This window comes from Cebus imitator, unplaced genomic scaffold, assembly GCF_001604975.1.
Source record: "Cebus imitator isolate Cc_AM_T3 unplaced genomic scaffold, Cebus_imitator-1.0 Scaffold186, whole genome shotgun sequence".
NCBI lineage: Eukaryota > Metazoa > Chordata > Mammalia > Primates > Cebidae > Cebus > Cebus imitator.
Genome location: NW_016107501.1, coordinates 1,933,996 through 1,954,672, shown reverse-complemented (window position 1 = coordinate 1,954,672; position 20,677 = coordinate 1,933,996). Strand labels below are relative to the sequence as shown.

At 36.6% G+C, this 20,677-nt stretch overlaps 1 protein-coding gene across 36 annotated transcripts in view; it reads right to left on the bottom strand.

The window, feature by feature from the left end:
* Window positions 1–1,491: 1,491 nt before the first annotated feature.
* ELAVL2 (ELAV like RNA binding protein 2) overlaps window positions 1,492–20,677 on the bottom strand; it is a 156,210-nt gene continuing 137,024 nt past the window's right edge. For 21 of the 36 annotated variants that reach the window (XM_037744805.1, XM_037744792.1, XM_037744800.1 and 18 more), the window contains 4 exons: window positions 15,592–15,745; window positions 12,316–12,541; window positions 4,827–4,865; window positions 1,492–4,266 (listed from right to left, as the gene is read on the bottom strand). In XM_037744805.1, coding sequence (XP_037600733.1) covers window positions 3,936–4,266; window positions 4,827–4,865; window positions 12,316–12,541; window positions 15,592–15,745 — 750 coding nt within the window. In that variant the 3' untranslated portion in view covers window positions 1,492–3,935. The remainder of the gene's footprint in view (window positions 4,267–4,826; window positions 4,866–12,315; window positions 12,542–15,591; window positions 15,746–20,677) is intronic. The other 15 variants (XM_037744806.1, XM_037744796.1, XM_037744804.1 and 12 more) reach the window with 1 other exon arrangement.

The window sequence follows — 20,677 nt, the reverse complement described above, 5'->3', positions numbered from 1 at the left end:
CGCAGTGTGAGGTTCCAATATAACAGAGGCATAAAGAAGTTAAATGGCTTCCCCTCTTTTCCTTTCTTTACCCAATGAAAGGTATATGGCATGCTGCTACGTAGCTTAACAGGCCTAGATACTAAAATTTCAACAAACTTATTAAAAGACATTTTCTTTGTCCTAGGTAACCCTGTAAGCAAGAAGTTGTCAGTTTCTACTACAATTTATTTTTAATCCTGTTATAAAAGAAAGAAATCTTATAATCTCTTTATCTTTAAAAGCAGGAAGGTTAAATTGCTAACATTTTTTTCTCAGATTAAAATAATGTAAAATGATGTTAACATTTAGAATTTCATGTTGGCCACTCTAACACTGAATTTCAGTATTGTTCAGATAATTTGTAAGCACGGGTAAGAAAGGGAGAAAAACAAAACTTCCCCTCAAATATACCAGTAGTCACTATACCAACTTCCTTTGCTGAGAATTTTTCCACTATCTGCTCAATTATAAAACAACTGCTGACATTCAAACCAATCAAAATACTGATAAAGCATGCAAGAAGGAGAGAGGTGAGGGGAGGATGTTCCAACATCACAAAATTGGAGTATTAAATTCATATAATAAAAAGAGGGAGTACGGAGATTTCAGATTAATTGTATGTTGAAAGAAAAGGAAGTGTCTTGTCACTCAACTATGCTCTTGACTAGTAGGTTGTGAATTCAGGACAATTACTTTTACAATGGCTTCCACCAAAAAAGCCAACAGATTCAATAAAGTCATTTAGTACACTTTGTTTAAAAAAAAAAAAAAAAAAAAAGTACTTCATTATTATACTCATTTGTCTGAAGTTATATAGAAATAGAATCCTTAAATAACAGAACAGCGGGAAATCTTTTTTTCTTCACAGATCTGCTAAAGGTGTATACCAGAACTGAACTTGTATGTGACGGGGTTGGCAGAGTTCATGGTCTGTAACGTGTGCGACACACACCAACAATAACTTAATAGAAACTGAGTTTCTGATTTTAGAAAAGAATCTCTTAAGCCAGCATTTGTGCAAAAAAATAACTTTTGACACACCAACAGTTAATCCCATGAGTGAATTAAATATTGCCAGTGGAAGTCGAGTAAGTTACCTTCCATTTGGTTTTTCTTTAACTCATATAAATGTGTAATGGTAATTCCTATTTGTGCAAAAAGCTGAAGGTTGAATCAGAGCCATAAGATGGTGTCGACATCCGATTTCCCAAACTTTACAACTAACAGATGAAACTATGTCTTCCTGTAAGAATTACTCATTTAGTAATATTTGAAAACTAATCAGAAGGTGCCATTCAGTCCAAAAATTTTTTGCATGTTCTACTTCAATTAGCTTGCCTTTTGGAATTCTGAGAGATAACACTGCTTTCAACTAAAATTCTGAGGGTACTTCTTTTAACTCAAGAGAGCAAGTCTGTTAAGCACAGGTGCCCCCAAATTGTGTATAAAGACCTACTCACCACACTGTTCTTTCCCTTCAACTTTGTTTATTGATGTACTGAACATGAAAAAGTACAAAGAATCCAAACACAAAAGAAAACATGTACAGCCTCTTAAATACTCAACAGAATATATTTTCTATTCCAACAGATGTGAATTAAGTCATACTGTACAACTTCAAATAAATACCAGCCTTACATTTTATTAAGTGCTCTGATAAACACTGTAAAGTGAAGCACAATTTGCATGCCCTCTCATCAATGCCTTGGTTTGCTACAGTAGTATAGGAAAGAAGCATGTAGCTGCTATTTTCCCTTGAGGGAAACCTTATTATTTTTTTTTAAGTATATACATGTATTTTATTTTTTAGTGTTTTTTTTTTTTTTAAACGCAGAAGGTTAACTCTGACAATCTAAATGCACCTAAGGATATGAGAAAGTGCTAAGCCAATTGATTTCTGAATAGCATTGAGTGGGTCAGCATGAAAACTCGCTTATTCACTTTAGCACGCGCCTCACAGTATATGTACTGTACTATACTGAAAAATTTTATAACTACAATTTTAAATAATAAAAAATAAAACTCAAAGCAACCGCAAAGATAATGTACAACTATGTTATGCATAGCACATTGCCTGTTCTAAGGGGAAGCATGTGAGCATCTCAGTTTATACAAAAAGCAGGACGTAACTATATAGTTCTCAGTGCATCCTGATGAAGGCATTTTTGCCTTCAGCTTTTTTGAAAATTTATTATAAGCTAGATGCTAATCAGAAAATATTTTGTATTTTTAAAATTTCTTTCATACATGGTAAAGACTTATTTTATTATTTCCCCAAATAGTGGTTTAAGCATCATACAAAGTTAAATTTCAATAGCATACAGATATTTATGATTTTTGTATGAAAAATGTAAGGAAATTTGTTCAAAACCTATGGTTATACTCATTTTTTTATACCACAAACATATTTATAAACGAAAATGTAGCATCACCATAAACAGCTGAAGCTAGACTATCTACAGACAAAATTAGCAACAAATCTGATGCACTGTAAATTCAAGTCCTCAGGACAACAAAAGTGATTAAGCAAGACCTCAAGTAACAATGTTAATGCCATTTACAAAGGAAAAAACTGATACAAAAACATTCAAAACCTGAACATCACTTGGCATGTAAGGGAAAAAAAATCAAATTAGCTGAAAGGTTCATAAACACAAGGTCTTATTTACATTACACAAAGCTCAGGTGTTAGCCTTGAACGTAACTTTCAAAATACCTTCAAATATATCCAACTCAGATCACTTTTGCTGATTTGCTGCAGTACAAATCATGTGCAACATCTTTTTTCCTTAAGACAAAACAATTCTTCAAACAATACTGCAAGTACATCACTAAACACCATGAGCTCTATCTGAAGGGATTTCTTTAGGAAGAACAGATTTTTTCCCCCATCTCTTGGTAATTTAAATTTCTTGCCTGCTCTTATATATTCTTTTGTAAATTTTTTTATTTGTTTCAAAATCACAAATCAATGTGAGCCACCTATCACATAATAACCAGGATGATCAGACGCTCCACTGGTGATTACAAAAATGAAATCAGCAGTGTTTCACCCATTGATTCTACTCCTTTCATACAAAGATCTCAAAAGTATTTTCTACACCATAAATCTTTCTAAATTTTCCAACCACTGCAAATTTCCTGGTAAATTTTAAAAGCTCACTAGGTGTCATATGAAGAGATTTCTCAAAGTATTCAAGTCAAAATATTTGTTCCAGGACCAGTAAAAAGTTTCTCCAAATTTTCTTTTTTATAAAAATAGATGCTTTTTTTAAACCCACATCAAAGAGGCTCTTATCTCTTTGGCAAGGTACTGCTTTACGAAAAGTTCTCCAGTATTCTTACAATAAGCGTTTATAATGTAGCCCCCCCTTCCCCAACCCAAATCATAATTACAAAATAAATACTGTTTTAAACTTCATAAATAAAAATGTAAACTTCAAAATACTTTTCTTAGACATAACAGCAATGCTTTAAATGTAAACCAAACACAAAGCTAATCAGAAAAAGGAAAAAAAGGGGGGAAAAAAAAGATACAACCAACTGAAGAATTACAACACAAAGCCTCAATATTTACTCACAGGTTCAAGGCAGTTATGTAAAAAGAAAAGAAATGTCTTCCCTTAGCTGAAACACTTTAAAAGGTCCACCTTCTTCAAAGAAGGCAATAGAATGCAATGTGACAGGTAAAAACCCTGTACCTCTTGTCCATATTCAAACATAAAAGATATTTAAGAAGTTTTAATTCAAATACTAGCAATAAAAAATCTCACATATTTCTTAGGATGCTAAGTAGTCGTTTTATCCCCATCTCAACACTGACTTACAAAGACATTTACTAATGTATAAAGTTTCTCTTAACTTGCCTTTGTTGTATAGTTTTCATATATAAATGGACTGAGGACAAGAGCTCATTAGGCTTTGTGCGTTTTGTTTGTCTTAAAGGAGACCTGCAGTACTCTGTCTCCCAGACGGTATCCATTGAGGCTAGCTATCGCCATGGCAGCCTCATCATAGTTTGTCATAGTCACAAATCCAAAACCTTTGCATTTATTGGTGTTAAAGTCACGGATGACCTTCACATTGGTGACAGCTCCAAAAGGCCCAAACATTTGCCACAGGATACTCTCATCTGCGTCAGGAGCCAGGTTGTACACAAATATACACCACCCTGTTCCAGGGTGCCCAGGGATATTAATTCCAGCCAAACTGGTCATTCCATCAATGGTCATTGGAGAAAACCTACTAAACAGAATAGGAAATACACACAAACACACAAAAAACAGAAACACAGGCTGGTTATAGCAATGGACTTATACCTTACCTTTTCCATCCCCAAGAATTTTAGTAATCCTCCTCCCCCAACAAATAAACTATTTGATGTTTTGACCAAGTACTGTGTGTGGCTTTGCATTGACATGCTACACTACTGAGATATTAAAAGTTATGAAATGACCATTATTTACTGTACTAAATATCATCCACTATAGCAAAGAAATATATTTAGAACTGGCTTCATGAATTAAGCAGGATTGGCAGGGGGAGGGACCAACACACATGTAAACATGCTATAACGTCGCAACGCAATATGAAACAAATGATGGGTTTTTAAAAGACCAGGTGGCATCCAGTGGTGTAAAAATTTCTTGAGTCAATTGTGCTTCAAAAAGCAGTTTTTCATTAGGTTGCACATGCAAAATAAAACCCAACAAAAACTTATGAGGGGTGTAAATAGCACTCCCAAAATCAAAGAAACCAATCAATTGTGGAAAGGGATTATGAGTATCATGAACCTCTATCATTACCTCTTTACTCCATAAGCCATATTGAGCAGATTGTCCAACCTGCAAAACACACATTTAGCAAACTTCAGTTTTTAATTTTCCCCTTGATGTTCAAGAAAGCAGGACTCATTACTGCCATCTTCTGAGGGGATATCTGTACACTGATTATAAGTGAAGTCTCAGAACACTGGGTCTTTTTACATTCTTGAGCTAATGGGCACCCACTGCCACAGGACAGACAGTTCTTCCAATGAATGGTTTCTTTCTACAAGGGGCAGTACATGGGACACAGTGATGGTCATCTGAGGATACCTTTCAGAGAGGAAGTGCCAAAGTTCTGTGATAGTTAACTTTAGTGTTCTCATCAGGTCAATGTATAGCTACATGTTCTTTATACTATTTTTGATTTTCACGACTCTGTTGGTCCCTGCAAATACCTAAGGCAGAGTTTAAGTGGCTTGCTCAGGGCTAGTAAATTACGGCACTGATATTCAAACTCTGCAGGTTACAGAATTCTATAAATTTCCCTTTAATTTGTCAACTTTGAAGGACTTTCATCTCTTAGAATCAAAGAGCTATAATTACAGATAGAAAAAAATCTTATAGACAACCCAAGCTAACCCTCCTGTCTCAAATGTGCTCAGCTGAGGTCAAGAAGGAAGAAAGAAAATCCCACCACTCTAGTGTGCAACAAAGCCAGGAGTTCAGATCCTGATCTGGATGCTGTATTCAAATTATGCTGTAGGAAGTGTCATCCTACTCAGTTTTCAAAGGCCAAGTAAGAAACAAAACAAGCCAACCTGAGCTTCTCTTAAAATGTTTAAAGAAAGTAAATAGCGGTGGTGGGGGGCGAGGGGTGTTGGTACTGTTTAAAACTTTCTACCGTTTTTCTGTATCAAAAATTAGTTTTACAGTATTTGATTCTTGTTTCATCAGTTTCAAAAACCACTCTAATGTCCCAAATTTCCACAGTGCTTACCAATTAATTAAGTGTTTTGAGGAGGTAGGCATAACTTAATACATAGCCCACAACCACCCTCAACTGCTGCAATGCCCAACCCTCTCCAAAGACATCTCAGGGTTGTCCCTCCAAGATTTGGGAGCAAGGAGGGGGAAATTTTTTCTTTAACACCTGTGCAAGGTACGTTTGAAAAAAGTGTCAACCATACTGCCTAACCCGTGGGACGAAGTCAGGCTAAAGTATACATGCAAAAGCAACTCTTTTAGTTTTATGAAAGCCAAAAAAACATCTCATCTGGTCTTTCAGAATGGGGAAAAAAATGTTGTCTCCCCGTATCCCTGACCTCAATCTCCAATGAAAATCTTGTTTTGTAAAGATAAAAAGAACTGAGCTTATGCAAAGGGTGAGGAAACAGAACAGGCCACAATGACACTAGCCAGGGTCGTTGATGGTTTATAATAAGTATGTGATGACCAAATAAAGACAATGAGGTTACCAAAAGTATTGTCAACTACTTAGTCTAGAATGAAAACTACTGAGAGGATTGGTTGGATGACCTTGTCTGCACATAGTAAAGAGAGCACATATGTGGGGTTTTAATTTTTGCAGAGATGAGTATAGTAAAGATGCCATGCCTTTATAGTTAAGAACAAGGGTCACAATTACCGGCAATTAAGATAAACACATATCAGTATTACCAATTATAAAGTAATAATGCAATTTAATCAAATTGCTAGAATGATCAATACAAAATGCATCTGGCATACGATACCTGTAGAAAAGAACAGCACATTGAGGTCTCCATCCAAAGTACTAGAAGGCCCAGAACGCAGAGGCACCTTATCAATTCACTCAAAAGTTATACCATCTATGCCCATTAATTGCATCCAGGTAGGGAATGGTCACGCTTTGCCACCACCCACTCAGGACACCAAGCAAACACCCAGAGAAAGAACACCCTAATTGAGTTTTCAGAATTTTCAAACAGGGTAGAAACCACACCTGCTCCTGAAGCGAATTACAGTCATGCGTTAACAATGGAGGTATGCTCTGAAAATGTGTTACTAGGTTATCTCGTTGTGCGAACATCATAGAATGTACTTATGCAAACCTAGATGGTATAGCATACTACACGCTTAGCTATATGGTATAATCCATGGCTCCTAGGCTATAAACCTGTATAACATGTTACTGTACTGAATTCTGTAGGTAATTCTAACACAATGCTAAGTATTATGTATTTAACCATATCTAAACACAGAAAAGGTAATTCATTGCACGAAAATATTAGGGTAACTATAATATCACTATGCAATAGGAATAATTTTGCAGTCCACTATATTCTTATGGGGCCACGGTCATATACGTGATTGACTAAAACGCTGCTATATGACGCACGACTGTACATGCATTAAGGGAGAAACATTTCGTTTCCATCCTCCATCTCCCCAACTTCCATGTCTGGTATCTCCAGATAGGAGGTGTGGAATTTTTATAACAGGATCTTTGACAACCCTCCAAATTATGATAGGGCATCATATCTACCTGTGAAGTCTTATATGATACAATGATCTTCACTGGTTTCTCCACTTCTCTCTCATTGAAAAAAACAATAATAATAAAAAAAAAAGGTCCTTTGGAATTTAAGCCAAGTTATCAACTCTAATCTTTCTTCTCCTTCATCACCAACGAGTGTAGGGAGAAGCATGGAACCTAGAAAACTGGGCCCAGGCACTGCTGAAACCACTGCCTGTATGCAGCTGGGCCCAGAAGTGTTTCCTTGCTTTCTCAGTGCCACACATTCATGTTTCCCATGGGAGCTCAAAAAAGGCAGCAGGTGCTCCACATGGGCACCATACACTCCAAATCTAGTAGCACTTGGCAAACGGTAACGTAAGCAGTTGTAGGAGAAAATGGTACAGCACCTCAGACACAAGGACTACTATAAGCCGCTACAAATAAGTCTTTGCTGGGTCTGTCCATGTAGCTCAAGGACATATCTTACTGTCATTTAGAAATGGAAGTCAATTTTTAAATGGAGAGCATGCTAGCTGCCTCCAGAATAACTCAGGGAGGGAAGGTGTTTGATAATGTACTACATTATGGAAGGTAAATATTTAAGTAGCCATTTCATATACATATATATACACATATATATTAAAATATAAATAAATATGTATTTAACATAAAGTATTTTTTTACTTATATTTAATAGATGCACTAAACCCAGTACCCTTTCAGTCCTGTGTATCACCTGCCTCTCTGCAGGAAGACTGAGCAGTCTCAAAGGGGAAAGGTGGCCAGTGGCACTCTCCCCTGGTCTTTAGACTGAACACAATTCATTTTACAAATAACGCAGCAAGCTGATATGGAAGATTAGGCTGGATAAACTGCTTTAATTGAAATAACCTTCATTTAAAAAAAAAGTAACTTAAAAAAATTACTTGTTACAAATGAAAATCACAGTAAAAACTAAAGGAAAGGAAATATAATAGGGAAAGGGAGAGCCAATTATTTCTCCTAGTCTTAGTACAAGCTACATTATGAGGTTACACACAAGATAATCCAACATACATCACATGAAGTCAGATGGGAAATCTGAAATTATTTTTTGGGTCTTGCTTTAAAAGATATTGTATTTATTAAGATATTAGGTACATGGAAAATGAAGCCAACCAGTATAGTAATTAGCAAGACATTTAATATATTGATTGTCTCATCTTTATCCTTTTTAATGTTTGACTAGAGTTTCTAATTTAATGAATAGCACAAGCCCATGTACATATGTAGTTTATAAAAAAAAAAAAAGCACATAGGAGATACGTGTACAAACATTTTTCTATCAACAGGAACACAGCTCCAATTATATCTTGTCAACATTTTGAATACAACCATGTATCAGGTAGATCATTCCTATTTCAAAGCTAGGTATTTATAAATAGAAAATAAAAATAGACTATGAGAGGGTCTACATGTAAGTAAAGGGGAAATGTGAAACCAATTAATGAGAAATAAAAATATGAAGTTATTGATGAGTAAGAAAATATAGTCTGAATCCCACAAATAATGGTTATCAAAATCTCTCCAAAGCACCAACCAAGAACTACTTGGAAATTATCCACAACATGACCATCATCTTACTGCCTTATTCAATTAGATGGTAGCATCTGTCCTCTAAGAAAGGGGAAAATTAATCAAGGGGATTGATACCAGTTTCTTCCAAAAGGAAATTGTGATAACACAACCAGCACATGCCTTAGAGGCAACTCAAGGGCTGATTTCAAAGGCTTTTTAAAAAATGCATAAAGGCTCATAGAAGCAGGCACACAGGGCATCAGACTAAATCATATTCAATAAAACTAAAGCTGCTTCCACAAGAAAAGAACATGAAAAATTTTGGCTTAAAGTTTAATTCTGATACAATGTCCCAAGAACATAATTAAGGGGTTTGAATTATACCATCCATCCAAATAAATAAGGCTTGCCCTATTTTGAAAACTGTAGTCAATTAAATAAGCATATTAGACCAGCAGTGCTCATATTAAAATGATTTTCTAATTAGTCACATGGGTTGACTAAGCCATAAACCTCACAAACTCACTTTTAAACTTAACCCTTATTATACGGCTTATACTTCATGATTATTAAAAGTATTCTTGTCTATAATATATATAACTTGTATTCGCCAATCTCTCTCAACTCCCAAGGTACCATAACAACATAAAAATACAGTGAGAAATTTTCTACGTGTCTGCTGAAAGGTGGCAAACTCAAGGCAAGAGCATTAAAACACAAATATCAGGGACAAAATATCTATGTGGTGATTTACAACTCAGACTATAGAAAAGAGCAAAATACCAACAAAACAAGCAAGTCCTTAATTCAAGGGTCTTTATGAGATGAAAGAAGAAGGGAGAGTGGGGCAGAAATCAAGATAATGACAGCCAAGTTAAATATACTGTATTAAAGAAAAGCACCAAACATCAGGTTAAACCTGAATTCCAGGAACAATTTCTTCCAACACACCCAATCTAGATCAAACACTGTATCTGAGCACACTAACTCAGTCACATTTTATTATCTGAACAGGAATCATGGGAGGAATGAGAAATGGGGTGAACGGGACAACAGTTTAAAATCTGAAGAGAGAATAACAATTTCTTCCATTTTCTGAAACCAAGTTTCCCTTACAACTGACAATCTCTTATTCTTCCACAATTTCTTTCTATAGGAGTCAAGGAAAAAGAATTTTCAAGTTAATGATAACATATGGTACTAAAAGATAAAAACACAGAATGGGCCAGAAAAGGATAATTAAATTTGACCATCAGAATATCCTGTAAAGCTTTACCCAACCAAAAATAAAAAGCACATAGCCTGCAGGGATGAAGGCTAGGTAAACCTAAGAGCTGACACCCATCAATGACCTAGCGCCTGAGTGGCCTACAAACCTTGCCATTTCAATAATGAGGCACTTTTCTAAATCCTGTCTTCTCAGTCCTTTTGCTCAATCTTCCTAAGAATTCAATCTTGATTCCAAGAATGTTGTTTTACTCAGTAACTATCAAACAAAACCACTGCTTCAATCAGAAACAAATGTAACAACTAATAGAACTTTCTACTAACAGTAAACATTTTATACCTTCACAATGTTAAAAATTAACCAATACGTTTTGAAGAACTTTTCTCTATCTAAACTCAAAATCATTTTCAAGGCCCTAAAGAGTTCTGAAATTAACTGGACAAGCTGCCTAGGAAATACCTGTAAAACTCCTTCAGGTTTGTTTCCCCTAAGTTTCCAATTAAAAAAGTATATTTACACATATATTATTCACTTATGATGTCATAGAGGAAGCCTACTGGGCAGAGCTGAAAAAGGGCTTTCTAAGACTTTTTTCTCCACAAAGGCAAGCATCAAGCAGCCCCACCCATCTTAATGTAGTCTGATTGCCACTACCATAGGAAGTCAAAGGTGACAAATGTTTTTTGTTTTTTGGTTTTTTAAACCAAGGCCTCTTCCTCACAGCAGAGCCTGAAGTACAAAGCTCAATCCACTGGCAACCTAATAATCCAGAGTTCAGATGTAGCCTTTTGACAGTACCACCTCTTCTCCTACAGCAAAGGCCAACTTAAGTTGAAATTTAATGTGACATTTATAGCAAATTTCCATCTCATACCTCAAGCAATATAATTTAGTATTTTTAAAAAGGAGATATTTTGACTGATTTTATCTCCACTCACTTCAGCACTGCAAATATTCCAATGGGAAAAAAAAATAAATGCATAGATTTAAGCTAGAAAACTCCCTAATCTTATTACATTATATTTTTTATTATGTTTTTGGTAATTAACTATTCTGTACCAGGAATGAAATAAATAAAATTGATATGCTCTTGGAAGTAATAATTAAAAAAATCAGTGTGGGGTTAGATAGCATTCTGGGTGTAGTACACCATATGGCCAAAAAAAGGATAAAGTGTCCTGGAAAATAAAAACTGCATGACTTGCTTATGAAACCAGAAACTCTGTGCTCTGCTTAACTTCTTAAAGTCATTGTTCTTCTTACATGCACATTGGAGATTTTTTGAATGACTCCTGGGTTTGTGATCCCAGGATCAGAATAAAACTTAAAAAGTTAGAATATTTCTATCTGTCAATGAGATAGTGCGTCTTCTTTGGGCTGAAGTCATGGTCATTCTATGGACTATACAGAGGTCAGTAAATTAAAACCCACAGGCCAAAGGAAGACTGCCTGTCACCTGTCGCTATATGGGCTATAAACTAAGAATGGCGTTTACATTTTAACAGGTTGTTGAAAAAAACAAAACAAGACAAATACAGCAGGGACTATAACTCATATAGCTAAAATATTTACTATCTTGTACTTAACACAGAAAGTTTGCCAACCTGTTTGTAAACAATTTTCAAAAGGAAGAGAAGAACTCATTTGTAGAAACTTAATGTAGTCACATAGGCTATATATATCCTTAATGGTGCACATACTATGAAGTGAAGAGAAATGGCTTGACCTAAAAATTGACACATGAGAATAAAATCTTTTCAGAAAAAAAAAGGAAGCCCTGGAAACAATTAAGATAACCCCAGCAATCTACAGACTGGAATTTCTCAGCTACAGCACTATTAATGCCAGGTAACTTCTTATTGTCAGGACTATGCTCTGTATCACAGGGGCTTAGCAGCATCCCTGACCTCTGCCATTACATGCTAGTAGCACCCCAACAAGTTAAGCCAACATGAGTATCTCCAGGCATTGCCCAATGTTCCCTGGGAGACAAAGATCACCCTTGCTTACGAATCACTGCTGTAGGTTATTGTCCTCTGGTCCCCACCTTCAATACTAGCAAAAGACACTATTCCTCAAAAGTAGATTCTCTCTGTGCCCACGAAGAAATAAAAATTAATAACAATGAAAGCTACAATAACACTGATAAAAGCAAACCAAAGATCATGTCAAAAAAAGTACTGGAAAATAAACCTGAGTATTCTCTTTCAGTTTAATAGTTGGGCACAAGAATCAGCCAGACTTACCTAAAACGCTGTGCCTGCTGAGCTAGCGGTCCTGGATACCTTCTGTTTGGAGACTGGTACAGCTGGGAAAGGATGGCCTGATTGGTTTTTTGGCTTGGATTGTTAGCAAACTTTACAGTGATTGGCTCCGTGGCACCAGGAGGTTTCTGGCCATTTAGGCCTTTGATAGCTTCTTCTGCCTCAATTCGCTTGTCAAATCGAATAAACCCTACACCCCTTGATATGCCTATGGTAAATTTGAGTAAAGATTTAGGAAAGAGGAAGTAGGAGGAGAGGGGAAGGAGAGAAAAAAAGGACACATTAATTTTTCATTCTCAAGAACATGTTTTCACTTACATATAACATTTGCCACAAAATCACACCAGGAGGAAACTTCCCCCTTAACCTATTAGCCATTCAGTTTAGAATTACAATTTTGCATTTTAAAAAAATTCATGTCACTTATGTAATCTGAGGGCCCATTATCACATACATTCCAATAAGCTAAGCTAAGAAAGCACAAGCACATCCATGTTTTCTCTCTCTCCTGCCTCTCTCCCGTACACTCTTTTAATATCAACAGTATACTGGAGTTCCATTTTTCAAATTGTGCTATTGGACAAGGAGCTCAGAAATGAGGGACACAGTAGTTCCTGTCCTCGAAACAAGCAGAACAGAGGAATTTGCTAAAAATGCTACAAAGCTATGCTAAAAATACATACACGGTGGTAGAAAGATATTTCAGATGAAATTTTAAATAATATATTCAACTTAATTATATTGTATAGGATATAGGTCCTTTAGGAAAAAATGCCTGAAGAGGTTCTTCCAGTTCTCTGAAGCTCTCTTAACGTTATCTATATTTTATTACAGAAATAGTATTATATGGAGCAAAAGAAAAGATCTAGATTTTAAAAATAAATTTCTAGAAGCATCAAAGCTTTCTGACCTCAGTAGCGTCACTTCTGACTACAGAAGATCACTACCTGCCCCACATTCTCCCCAGTGTGAAAGACACAAATGGGAAAGAAGAGGGATAGCCAAGAACCTTTCCAGATTATGAAAAATTGTAGAGGGAAACCCAGCTCATTCCATTTAATTAGCGTGAACAGGCTAGTGGGGTGGCCACAGCTGGTCATCATGAGATAAGCGGTGACAGGGAAATATTTTTTTGGCAAGTAAATGAGTACTAGCAGAACCAGATTAGACTAGTAGCTAGAAAGTGTAGCTGATTCAGATGATGCCAGTGAAGAAAAAAACAACAGAGGTTACTACGAAAGGTATGCAGAGAAAAAGCACTGGACCATCACACTTGCAGGAACTTAAAAAAAAAATGAAGTTCTACTTGCTTTAAAATGAACACTGTGTAAGGTCAATGACTTAGAATTTTCTAATGTAGATAAAGCATTTTTTTCCACATATGCTTATCTAAGACAACCCCTATTACTTTACCTTTTCTATTTAAAGAATATGCATTACACATTATTACCACCTGATGGCTGAGTAAGAAAATTGCAGGGTTTCATTTTTCATTTCAGGTTAATTGAGTAAGTTCACATTGAAAGCCTCAAGTATAAAGAATAAATGGCAAAATGATAGCAAATATATCTTTTCATTTATGTAGTATCTCCTATTAAGAATTATTAACCCCTAGAACTTAGGTGTTCCATTAGAAAAGCATTAGATTCGCAATAAAACAGCCTCTACACAGCTTGAGCCACCTAAACCAGTGATCTTCATACTTGAGCATGCATAAGAACGATCTGTGGATCACCCTCACACATTATTTCAGTAGGTCCTGAATGAAGCCCAAGAATTTGCATTTTCAGCAGGGTTCCAGAAGAATGCTGATGCTGCCGCAGGTGTGGAACATGCTTGAGAACCACTGACTAAACCACAAGCTACGTCCACCTCTGATGGACTGTCAGTTAAGAGATGAAATGCACTTTGTGTCAGAGGTGAAACCTACTCTCACTTCACAAGATCTCATTAAGAATAGATGAATCAGAAAGCATGAATGATATAAAATATATTTTTGTTGCTTTGAACAAATTTATCTGTATTGCTAGGCCTGGATTTCTATTTAACCCCATTATTAGTCTATGTGATAACAACAGAGGGTGACAATGTATGAGTATCATGAATTAACCAACACAGTCAAGGCTGTATTCTATATACCCTCACTTGTCTAAATATTCTCATAACAGCAAAATCTTTAGGCTATTCTCCCAGGCATGCATGTAGTGCTAGCTCTCTCTACTCAGAGCTCTTAAAGCGGTGCTTCCTATGAAGCCAATTAACAGCACAGAGGCAAGTAATAGGGGCTCCTCTGAGCAGATTCAGATCAACTACATGGATCTTCACTTGAATGAAAAATTGGGCTCGATTTTCTTCTGAAGTCATTGCTTTAAAAAAATTATGCACTGTAATATACAACATGCCTCCAGGGTATTATCATTTTGCAGGAAGGGGGAGAGAAACAAATAGTAAAGAGAAAACTACCTTAAAAAACAAAAAACTCACAAATCTTCACATGGCAGCTTCAGTACATGGAACTATAGCTAGTATTTCCTCCTCACAATGTTTCTCTATTTTTTAACTGTTTGTAAAAGAACAAGCATTGTTTTTATTATAGAAAACTATCTCTGTATTTATTTTTAAAATCTATAATCAAATCTATGTTGCTAGCCTTTTTAACTACAAGATTTGGCAGAACAGCTCCCTTACATTCAAAAGTTTTAAGGAACATCTTAGACTTCCCATTTGTTTGGCTAACAGTGATATTAGGCATAAAATAAATTTTTAACATTCAAAATTTAATACTCTTACATATGCCCATAAAGCACAGCATGAAACTGAAAAACAGTCTGAACAGCAATTACCAGTGTGGATGTAGTGTAATTCTCCCTCGGAGAACTAGCTGCATACTGCTGCATTAAACTTCACTTTTTGATAAAAGAAAGATTGTTTATTAGTACTTTATAAGCAGGATGGGGCTTTTTTCACACAGTGGCTTGGAAATGAAGATTATAGCATCTATAAATTTATGACAAGCCATGAAATAGGCTTCAAACCTGCACCTTCAGGGTGGAAATGACTCAAGCACGCTCACTATACTCCACAATCTATTTTTATCCATGCATATTTATGAACAATTCCAGCAGAAAATTGCATTTTCTGGCTCACATACACCTTTGATGTGTTCTAGAGGCAACACTGCTACATGGAAAGACAGAATATTTCACCATCAGCTAGTCACAGACAGGGAAAGACTGTCCGGAGTGGCTGTCTACTTACCAGTGACCTGGTCGACAAGAATACGAGAAGTAATAATGCGTCCATATTGTGAAAAAAGCTGTTCCAACTCCTTCTGGGTCATAGTTTTTGGAAGTCCGCTGACATATAAATTTGCATCTCTGATAGAAGCCGAACTGGGGCGAGCATAGGAAACCTGGAAAAGGAAAATAAAATTAAATGTATATGTATGCTCACTCACCTCCCTTTAGAAACTCAGTGAGACTGCCTCAGTAACTTTCCCATAAAGACCGTACAACACAAAGCTCAAGCATGCCGGGAGCTAACTGCTTTATTCATTTCTGGGAAAATTCTAGACACATGGGAAGTAGTACTCTCATTCACTCTCCCCTGGGTGGAGAGGGAAGAGTATCTGTAATGTTCTGGACCAGACTACTGCAAGGGACAGAAATTTCACAATATACCCCATCCTCCAGATTATTCCTAAAAATGGCCAATGTGTCTGGGATTGATTTGCTGAGGTACAATGATATGATAATGACTGCCTGCTCATTTTATCATTAATACCCACCTTTAATCCAGTTAAAAAAAAAAAAAAAGCCTTTCCCAGTTTACACTAAAACAGACTAGTGATGCATATAGCACAGTACTATTCATGGTAAGAAGTTGTCCTCTGTGAGGCCAACCCCCTAGAGTAGTGGTCCCCAACCTTTCTGGCACCAGGGACTGATTTTGTGGAAGACAATTTTTCCATGGACCGGGGTGGGGAATGCAGATTCTCATAAAAAGCGCACAATCTAGACCCCTCGAATGTGCAGTTCAAAATAGGGTTCGTGCCCCTATGACAATCAATGCCACAGCTAATCTGACAGGAGGTAGAGCTCACGCAGGAATGCTAGCTCGCCTGCTGTTCACCTCTAGCTGTGTGGCCTGCTTCCCAACAGGCCACAGACCAGTACGGGTCCACGGTCAGGGGTTGGGGACACCTGCCCTAGAACAGGGATTTAGGCCTAATCATTTTAAGATTCCAAATTTACTGAAGACATTTTTGTTTTCCAGCCTCTCCCATCTGTGTAGGTGGTATTGTACATTTCTTAAAAAAAAAAAAAAAAAAAAAAAAAAAATTCACCCTTATCAGTAAGTATGCTCTTCTTTTGACATATGCCATATAATTGTCCGTAAAGTCCCAGAAATTGAAATGTATGAACAAGCCCTCACTATCCTTTGTCTGTTGTCTTCTCATCCACAGGTCTTTTTAATCTTAATTTTCAAAGGGTCTTAAGTCCCTTTAACTAACTTTACCCGCCACTGTATGTACTCTTTGAAAAGTTTTAGGTCTTTGAGATATGGTAAACAAAATCCCACAAGGATGAAAGACAAACTAGTTCTGTGTGTACTTGATTATAATCATCATTCCTCATGTAAATTCCATGAAAGAAGAAACCACATCGTTCTTGCTCATCACGGATCCTCAATGCCTAGTGAATGCCTGGCATGTGATAGATGCTAATGTATTTGGTGAATAAAGCCCATCCAATAATACCGCACTGATCATGCAGATCCACAACAGCTTACTGAACCAGGGCATTTAAGGATCAGTTCAAGTCATCCGGATCTCCTGCCCCCATTGTAACTCATGGCTCTCTCTGCCTATAACCTATCTTTGCCAATATTTAGTTTCATGAGCTATTCCTGAAACCACTTTCCCTTTGGTTTAACTGTAATGCTCTGGACTAGCCTACTGCAAGCGTCAGAAATTTCACAACATACCCCATCTTCCAGATTATTCCTTAAAAATATCAATGGATCTAGGGTTAATTTGCTGAGGTATAGTGGTAACTACTACCTGCTCATTTTATCACTGGTACTCACTTTAAATCCAGTTTAAAAAAAAAAAAAACTTTCCAAATTTACACTAAATTTTAAGTAACTTTTAGTATGAAACACCAAACATTTTCTCCATAATTTGAATTATGCCCACAGCTCTCTGTTGTCACTTTTGTTTTGGCGTTCCAGAAAAAAACATAAGCCAGATTTTATACTACTCTATAAAGGTCTCATTATCTTTCACACCCCTGACCCAACAGTGTTAACATTTAATGCTTCTCTTTATTCAAGCAGTGTGCTTATCAATAAGTGAAAATATACCTGTTGTTCCAAAGGCTGTATCTGGAAGTTACATTAGCACTGTCTATCCTACAGAAACAAGGAATTTGGAATAGTGGTGGAGAGAACATAGGTAACTATTCATGTACTACATTTTTTTTCCCTCTTTGCCTAAATACTTAAGAACAATGAAGATCGGGGAATTTAAATGTAAATGAAAACCAAACAGCCAATTTCAAGTGATTAATATAAGTTAGATGGAATCAAGTCTTGGGACTGTTATAAACTGATGAAACAAGGCCAATGAATTGTATATACATTCAGTAATATGAATCAATGAAAACCTAATTTCTTTTCTGGTCTAAGATTCTCAATCATACAGGAAAGCTGAAACCGCAGCAGTTGGGACCTCCATCCATATGTAAGATTCTATGGCTTTATTTCCACAAGAGGGAGTGCTCAACAAGTCAGCTGTTACTCTGTTCCAGATCATGTGACTCAAGTACTCCCATTATGAAGAGCCATGTCCCATAGGCTCCAGGGCAGGCATCTACACATTCTCCAACGAGGCTAACTTCCAAAGACTGATGAAGCAAGCAGCAGCAGTAGACAGGCTCTGCATGAAATCAAGTGCCACAGGAGGCAGTGGAAACGTGGCTAGAGGTAATGGCTAATCAGTGTGCCTGGGCTCAAAACTAGGTTTAATATATTACTGGCTCTGTGAACTTAGAATTGAGTTGTTCAAGCTTATTACCACAATTCTACCTTCTTTGTATGGCCATTAGGAATAATTAAATAACTTCTAATCCACACGAAAAGCTTCAGAGTCTAAAACCTATGTGACATTATAAATATTGTTTACCTCTACATGCATTTGAAAATTTAGGTAAATACCCAGCCCATTAAAGTAGAGGGAAACCTGGGTCCATTACAACGTTCTAGAATAATTTACTCAATCAGTGACATTCACTGCTTTGTGCAATTCAAATGAGTGTGGGTAGTGTGTCTTAAAAGTCACCCTAAAATATATTTAGGAAAATGGGTTTATATTTAGTGCTTATATAAAGGCTTTGAAAACATACCTAGGTGAGTTATGTGATTTTTTTCCCCAATGTCCACTCTTCAGTTTATATTACATCTTTAGTTCCCAGCCACGTTAAAAAGGCTCTAAGACAAAACTTCTCAAAACAGTATCTTTCAGTAGCATTGTCAAAGGACCATTTTCTACTACCATAGGCAGGACAGAAGTGATTAGATTATATATAAACTTATGTTGGTGACAATGTTTAATGTTAAACTTACATTTAGGGGCTTATGAGACTTCACCATTTACAAGGTTTTTTCACAAACTACTGTATTTGGTCTGTGCCTCACAACAATCCCATGAGGTAAGCAGCATACATATTAATATTTTATAGCAGCGGAAACAGGCATAGACAATGTAAATAACATGCCTACGTTGACTTCCACCAGGTTCAAACTCAGGTGTTCCTCACTCCGTGTCCTGGTCTCATCCAGTTTTCCTTCCATAATACCACACTATGGTAATTGAGTGTTTCCGTTCACTTGTTCTAAGAGTTAGGAAAAATTAAAGGAATTGTGGCTGTTTCTTAAAGGCACACACACAGAAATTGGGCATTGACAACAGGATATTGCTAGAAATTTTTTTTTCTTTTTTGAGACGGAGTCTCACTCTGATGCTCAGGCTGGAGTGTAGTGGTATGATCTCAGCTCACCGTAACCTCCGCCTCCTGGGTTCAAGCGATTCTCCTGCCTCAGCCTTCCAAGTAGCTGGGATTACAGACATACAACCACCATGCTGGCTAAGTTTTTCTGTATTTTTAGTAGAGATGGGGTCTCACTATGTTGGCCAGCTGGTCTTGAATGCCTGACTTCAGGTGATCTGCCTGCCTCGGGATCAACTGCCGGGATTACGGGTATGAGCCACCATGCCCAGCTCCATTAATATTTTTTAAGAGTGACTTTTTTAAAGAAAAGTCACCACTAATTAACCAGAGAAACTACATAACATCATTAGAATTTTAAACTTTTGTTACTAATTCTCAGAAGTAAGCAATGCCATTTCTACTCACTTTGAGGAAATTAAGACGTAAGAAAGGGTAACTGCCTTCTCGTTCCTCCCAGACTAATGCTCAAGGACCCACCCTTAAAATTAAAACAGCTTCCTTTCCCTTCCACTATCAAGGGTATCACTGTCATCAACATACTCCTTTCCTGGAAAACATTTCTTGTTCCATCTCAAAATACTATAAATAAAAAATGTACTTAGACCAAAGTGGGAAGAAGGCTGAGTGGAATAAGGACTAGCATTCTGGAGATTCAAATCAGTTACCAAACCAAATTTTGTATCTGACAATTATCAGCAACCTTCTTCATTCTGATTTTTCTTCCCCCTGTGGATTTAGATCTTGTACAGATGCCTTCTTACGCACCTAGGGAATGATGCATGGGCTATCTTCAGAAAGTGTTAAGTATCTTTTTGGTTCTTCAAAACTAAATTCCCTTGAAGAACACCCAAGAGAGGGTTTGCTTTAAATGACAAATTCTGTATTATAAATGCTTCAATACAATGGACTTTCAGCATATGTCCTACTGAGGTAAAGACAGCCTCTTTCTGCACCTGCAAGCTGTTCTCCAATCTACATTTGCTGGATTCATATATGGGTTTGGATTTTAAATTTTCACTGCCACTTAAACAGGTGAATATTTAATGCATGAGGAGCAAGGTTATGAAATGTCAAAACTACTAAGTGAAGGATCTAATTTAAGAGGCAGCCAAAGAGTCTGCAATTTAAATATTTAAAGATGATACATGGAGTACAACACTGAACACCAATCTACTCCAAAGATAGCAATTTTAAACTCAGGTTTATTCTGAAATTTCTCTTAATCCTACAAGTGATATAATAAACACAAGCAATATTGAGATTATATGAGGGGAGGGGAGGAGAGGGAAGGAGAGGGAAGGGAAGGGGAGGGGAGAAGAGGGGGAAGGGGAGGG